General features: G+C 36.4%; 1 protein-coding gene across 1 annotated transcript; it reads left to right on the forward strand.

The window, feature by feature from the left end:
- Positions 1-400: 400 nt before the first annotated feature.
- On the forward strand, positions 401-5,960 carry LOC149018685 (4-coumarate:CoA ligase 1-like). The gene is made up of 5 exons (XM_089152840.1): positions 401-1,468; positions 1,716-1,914; positions 4,601-4,814; positions 5,210-5,315; positions 5,654-5,960. Exons 1-5 carry the CDS (start codon positions 482-484, stop codon positions 5,771-5,773), a joined length of 1,626 nt encoding a protein of 541 aa, XP_089008966.1. The 5' UTR covers positions 401-481; the 3' UTR covers positions 5,774-5,960.
- The last annotated feature ends 1,114 nt before the right edge of the window (positions 5,961-7,074 follow it).

Below are 7,074 nucleotides of genomic sequence, written 5' to 3' on the forward strand. Positions count from 1 at the left end.
ATTTCTTACCAACAAAAATTTAGGGTAAGAGAATAAAGAGAATAGAAAGCTACTATATAACCCCTTGGCAAATTAATTCTTACCAACAAAAATTTAGGGTAAGAGAATAAAGAGAATAGAAAGCTACTATATAACCCCCTAGGCAAAATTTTCTTTGTAAATTGGTACTCAAGTAAACCATCCAACAAGATTATGAAGTATGAACTTCCCATCTACAGCTTACATGAAATTCCAAAAAAGCACTTCAGATTCCAATCCAGCGATGAACGTACATCCTCACCAACCCCCAATTGAAGACAAGCTTTTCGGCTCTCTGCAACATGTAACCGAAGGCCATGGTCACTTTAGCAACTTTTACGCCAACCCCACCCATCAACCACTATATATATGAAATCTCCAACCACCTTTATCTTCAAGTTCTCTGAAATATTGAGATCTTCTTCTTCTACCATTGAAGCGCTTCTCTCTGCAACTCGTTCTAATGGAGAACAAGCAAGGAGAGTTCATTTATAGATCAAAGCTTCCTGATATTCACATACCTAACCATCTCCCTCTCCATTCTTATATCTTCCAGAACTTATCCCAACACAGTTCTCGCCCTTGTTTGATCAATGGACCCACCGGAAAAGTCTACGCTTACGCCGACGTCGAGCTTATCTCCCGGAAAGTCGCTGCCGGACTCAACAAACTCGGTATACAACAAGGTCAGGTGGTCATGAATTTGTTACCCAACTCGCCCGAGTTCGTCTTCACATTCCTTGGCTCATCATATCGTGGAGCTATCACAACCACAGCAAATCCCTTCTACACGCCGGCGGAGATAGCTAAGCAAGCAAAACTTGCTAACGTTAAGCTCATCGTCACACAAGCTTGTTACGTTGACAAGGTAAAGGACTTCGCTCAAGAAAACAATATTAAGATCGTTTGCATCGACTCGGCTCCAGATGGTTGTTTGCATTATTCTGAGTTGACTCAAACAAACGAGAACGAGTTGCCGAGTGTAGAGATCAACTCGGACGATGTTGTTGCTTTGCCATTCTCATCAGGAACAACTGGATTACCTAAAGGTGTTATGCTTACACACAAGAGCTTAATTACCAGTGTGGCTCAGCAAGTTGATGGTGGAAACCCTAATTTGTATTTTCACAGTGAAGATGTTCTGCTCTGTGTGTTGCCATTGTTCCATATCTATGCACTCAACTCGATTCTGCTTTGTGGGTTACGATCCGGGTCAGCGATTCTGATAATGCCCAAGTTTGAAATTTGTGCATTCATGGAACTGATGCAGAAGCACAAGGTCACCGTTGCTCTGTTTGTACCGCCGATCGTCTTGGCGATCACGAAATGCGCCGCCGTAGACAATTACGATCTTTCGTCGGTTCGAATAGTGAAATCCGGTGCTGCACCGCTGGGGAAGGAACTTGAAGATGCTTGCAGAGCTAAGTTTCCAAACGCCAAGCTTGGTCAGGTGCGTATGAAGTATGAAATAACCAGCTGAGAATTTTGCTATTTTTGCCCTTATCCTACTTCTAAGTTCTAACACTCATTTATTTTATGTTTAAAATAGAGGTGAAAAAGGATTTTCAAAAAAATTGAAGATTCAAAGCAAAATAAATGTATAATTAACCAAGATATACATATTTATTATTTTTCTAATTTTAAATTGAATGTTTTTTAATTTTTATATTTAGGTTTAAGAATTAAAATTTTCTCAGGGATATGGGATGACAGAGGCGGGTCCAGTTCTATCAATGTGTCTTATATTTGCAAAAGAACCATTTGAGATAAAATCAGGAGCATGTGGAACAGTTGTGAGAAATGCTGAATTAAAGATTATAGATCCAGAAAATGGAGTTTCGCTTCCCCGTAATCAGCCAGGTGAAATATGTATTAGAGGAGCTCAGATCATGAAAGGTAAGTGAAGTCATTATTTATGAGTTTTTTTATTTATTTATTTTTTTATCATCATTAATACGACTTATCTATGGCGTATGGGTATGCGTCTTTCATGTGCATAAACGGTAAACCAATAGAATCATGTATCGACAAGATAGAATTTTGTGTTTTTAAGGATAAGATGGTCATTTTATTTTTGAAGCACAAAATTCTATTTCATGATGTCAAGTCATAGAAGAAAACACTTCAACAATAAACGAAGACCTGAGTCAAAACAACTTTAACAAGACAGGTCACCCAAAACATACTAAGCTCACCAACCCCAACAACTTTGTATGCCTTTTTATTTGAGAGCACTTGGCAACCTCTGTCTAGGTCAATAGCACTCTAATAAGGACCGTCAAACATTTTGGCAACCCCACCTTATGCCATTGGTTTTCACCTTTGAATCATGCCATCTGGATGATTGGGTCAACGGACATGGTATTAAAATTGGTGTATATAGTGATGTATTTTTGGTACAGTAGTGACAATTTCTTATATAGAAACAATACAAGAAGATTTGAGATTTAGCATGATTCAAATGGGATCAAGTGACAAAAATTCATTTATGACTAGTTTGATGATGGAATTTTATTTTGATATGTTTCTTTGGTAAGTTCTTTTGATATATATGGGATCTACAATATCAGATAAATATCAAAATACAAAAACAATAGATATCATGATTTGATATCTAGATGCTCCTGATTTGTTTGGTAGAGAACAATGCTGGCATCTGTTCTCAAAAAACTAAAGAATAGGTGGTAGGTGATTGTTAAGATGGTTTGCTTTTTTTCTTTCTTTCTTCTTCTTCTTCTTGGTTAAGATTACCCCACTTGTTTGCAAACATCTTCTACCTCTTCTGTTGACCCATACCCTTACTCCAAAACTAAATTTTTTATATTGAAAAACCAATTAAGTAGAATATTTTAATCTGATTATCAAAAATTCATTTCCAAAATATAAATAATTTCTTAGGAGAATAATTCTTAAAGAGAATAACATGTAAAAGTTGGTCTTGGTCTATATATATATATATATATATATATATATATATATATATATATATATATATATATATATATATATATATATATATATATATATATATATATATATATATATATATATATCATAAGAAAAATAAAACTAATGCTAGATCATAAGAGTTCAATTTATGGTGTTCCTTGCATCATATGGTGCGGGTTATGATGCATATACGTACGTCATTTAATGGAGTGGTCACATTTGGAAAATATAATATTTAACAGAAAATATTAAGTGGATATATTCCTTATAGTTAGCTGGTATTGGTCTATTATCTTTTTGTTTCTGTTAAAGGTGTTGGTCCACTATCTCACCAACCCACTAAAGTGAGAAAAGGTGTCCATCCTTAATTCATAGAGTGCCTTACAATCTTGGTGCTAGAGGAAGGCTTTGTTAATGTCCTGGTGGAATCAGATTCGACGGAGGCGATCGAATTTGTGACCAACAGGGAACTGATTCCAGTGGACATTCAAAACTTAGTCTGGGATGTGGTGAATCTTTCCTCTAGAATTCCAAATATTTCTTTTTTTCATGTTAAAAGGGAGTGTAATGCTGTAACAGATTTCCTTGCTGGTAAGGCTGTGTCCGTAGCGTGCCGGACTCTTTGGCCTATGTTAGATCCTGGATTTCTTGATCTTTGTAATCTGGATGCCTTGCGTGGTTCACACGTTAATATATAGACCATTTTCTACCAAAAAAAAAGAAAAAAAGATAGGAGGTACGAACGAGGTACGAGCCTTATTAATGAATACAGTTTTATATTTTGGATAAAGTTCAAATATTAGTATCGAATATTGCATTGATCAAGTGACACTAAGAGATATATCCTTTCGTATTAATTAAGTACTGTATTTTACTGATCAATATATTCTAGTAAAATCTAATATGTTGCCGTTAAAAAAGAAAAGAAAAAGAAAGAGACATATAGAAGTGTATCGTATCAATTGTTTCCAATATAGATAAGATCAACTAGTATCGAATTAAAATATGAAATATTTTAAACTTTGTTTAAAGTTAATGTGGTTTACATAAGCATTTCTATGCCTTTATCTTTCTCTATATCAAAAAGAAATTGTAGGTACTTTAAACTTTTAGCTGGTATTGGTCCACTATCTTTTAGTGTTGGTCTACCACTTCACCAACCCATCAAAGTGACAAAAGATGCTCACCCTAAATTTATAGTGCCATACATTCTTGGTGCCTTGGTGGGAGGCATGAGCCCATATTAATGAATGCAATTTTGTACTTAGGGATAAGGTCTAACATGTCGGTATTAAATATTGTATTGACTAAGTGATTTAAGAAAATATGTCATCTCGTACTGAATATTTTATATCTCACTAACTAATACATTCTAGTGCAATTCAATATCTACTGTTTAAGAAAAAAAAAAAGAGATGTACCAACATATATCGTTTGGATTGATTCAATATGAATAGATTTAACTAGTTTTGTAAGTTATAGGTAGGTGCTGTGGCTTTTATAAGCATTTCTATGCCTTTATCTTTCTCTATATCAAACTAAAGGTATTCTACATAGAGAAGCGAGAGATAAATTCATCAGAATGTTTGAGTAGGTTAAAATGACGTAATTGCACTTGCCCTTTTTTTTCCAGGATACTTAAACGATCCAGAAGCCACTAGGAGAACAATTGACAAAGATGGTTGGCTACATACAGGAGATGTTGGCTATGTTGATGACGATGATGAGCTCTTCATTATTGATAGATTGAAGGAAATAATAAAGTACAAAGGGTTCCAAGTGGCCCCCGCTGAGCTAGAAGCGATGCTCATCGCTCATCCAAGGATCTCTGATGCTGCTGTAGTCCCGTATGTAGCTTAACATGCATGATTCTAAGTTATTCTTTTAATTATTAAAAATTATAAGTGCTGCCAACGCAGAGCTGTTCTAGTGGTTGAAACCAACACCTCTTAGTGAAGAGGTCGTGGGTTCAACTTTGCTGAGGCATATTAATATCCCCATTCCCCGACTTAATAAAACCCCTCTGTGCAAAATAATAAAATAAAATAAAATTATATATATCCCATGAGACACCCTAATATCAATATTCTTCAAAAATAAGTTGAACTATCAGTAGACTTTCTATTAACAAGTTATTTTATTAAAATACAAAAATATGCTTCTAATAATGTGATGTATGTACTATTTACTACTCCAATTATTTTATGCTTCTATTCGATTTGATTTTCTTTATTATATTCAGCATGAAAGATGAAGCTGCTGGCGAGGTACCAGTTGCATTTGTTGTGAAATCGGACGGGGACTCTGATCTTACGGAGGATGAAATCAAGCAATACGTTTCGAAACAGGTATTGTATGAGACAGATTGAAAGGCTTGATTAATTTGTTGCATTAGCTCCGTAACTTTTTAAAATATCGAGTCAAATAATAAGAAGTTAGAACTATTTGGACTATATGGGCTTTACCTGAGGATCAGTTTAAGCCAATGCCTAGAAGTTAGACCATTTATAACCCAAAAATTCCAACAAAAAAAAAAAAAAAAAAGGGGGTTTGAGCATCAATTCTGAAGATAGATTTGGTTGAACTTACATGGGCTTTTGAAGCCCAGGGCCAACCTAAATTCCTATTGAACTCAGCCCATTTGAGAAAATATGAACTATTTCTTACAGGATCTGATGATATGCAGGTGGTGTTTTACAAGAGGGTCAACCGAGTGTTTTTCATGGACGCCATTCCAAAGTCGCCATCTGGAAAGATCTTGCGGAAGGATTTAAGAGCAAAGCTGGCAGCTGGTGTTCCTAACTAGTTATTTTGTGAATGAACATTTCTTTCTCTGTTATGCCATATCAATTACCAAATCATTTGTATGGAGTAGTGTGAAGAAGTGGATTTGGAAGTATATTGGAAAGTAAGATTTAAAGACTACATTATATTTCATTACAAGAGTAAAAGATGCAATTGAAGGAGTAGAAATTTGACTAATGATATTCCGTTGCTCCAAAATCTGATTGTAGGCCAACTGGTTGGTTATGAGACCAAACCTAGTTCTTAAGAAACAAAGAAAGTGAGTGTAGGCCCCTCTAGGGACGGGAAACCACCTCCAATGATTAAGTCATACTCTGATGAACACAAATCCTCGTAGAGAGGAGTAAATGCTTCCAGAAGACGAAGTGAGAATGTTTTCTTGGGTAGTTGCAGAAGAGTATTAACCATAATTAATGTTCTTGGCCTCACGCCATTTGTATAGAGTGTTTGCATATATACCACGTTCATACCTCTGAGGTGGTGAAAATGCATTGTGGCCTTCGGATCTCTTGATCCTAAAAGGAGGGTGGCAATGGCATTTGATGTCTAGTTTGTTCCGCAAGCTAAGTGCCGAAAACTTCCTGAAGAAGCCTTAAGGCAACTGTACATAATCCCTCCGAATAAGGTGATTAGATTCATGTTGACATAGATGTGACAGCAAGTCCAATCTTCGGCAGACAAAACGGAAGGGTGCAATACTCGAGGAAACCTTAGGTGAATGAAAAGCTTCCCGGCTGTCAAAGAGCATTTAATGAGTCTCAGTGCCTTCAATGCTGAAATTAATGCGCTAATTGATGTCTAGAGAGAGATACGCAGAACCCTTTGGCAACGCTACTTTATCCGAGATGTGGCTTGCCGGGTGCTTATTGAAAGGTCATCCGAGAAGTCCCCCCATGACAGTTGGCCTCCACCAGGAGGTGCTCTTCTCAACAAGCGTTGTGCTGAGAAGTGCCTCATCGAGAAGTGACTTACGAACTTAATGGACTTGGACCAAATCAAAGGTATTGGTTCATTTGGTTTACTTGGTCTAGGGGTTTAAACCAAACGTTCATAACATTAGCCCCTAGTCTTCGTAGCAACCTTGGTATGAAGATTCCTTTAGTAGAGACAATGTTGAAGAAGAGCAAACACTCGTCGAGAAGTGGAGGAGTCTTAATAAGCATGCACTTGGAGCATTTATTGCCCTGATGGTTTCGTTTGTGAAATCCAACCCAAACCCTAACCCGGAAACCCTTTTGTTTGTAGGTCTGAAGACTTGAAGTCATAGAAGGCAATTGTGAGCCATCTCAGTGGAAGACATGG

This window comes from Hakea prostrata, chromosome 4 (assembly GCF_041222555.1).
Source record: "Hakea prostrata isolate BN-2017 chromosome 4, UWA_Hpros_2, whole genome shotgun sequence".
Classification (NCBI taxonomy): domain Eukaryota; kingdom Viridiplantae; phylum Streptophyta; class Magnoliopsida; order Proteales; family Proteaceae; genus Hakea; species Hakea prostrata.

Excerpts from the sequence above, each read along its gene's own strand:
- LOC149018685 (XM_089152840.1), top strand. The coding sequence starts at position 482 with ATGGAGAACAAGCAAGGAGAGTTCATTTATAGATCAAAGCTTCCTGAT. Across the intron at positions 1,469-1,715 it reads CAAACGCCAAGCTTGGTCAG|GGATATGGGATGACAGAGGC; the intron begins GTGCGTATGAAG and ends AAATTTTCTCAG. Across the intron at positions 5,316-5,653 it reads AGCAATACGTTTCGAAACAG|GTGGTGTTTTACAAGAGGGT; the intron begins GTATTGTATGAG and ends GATGATATGCAG.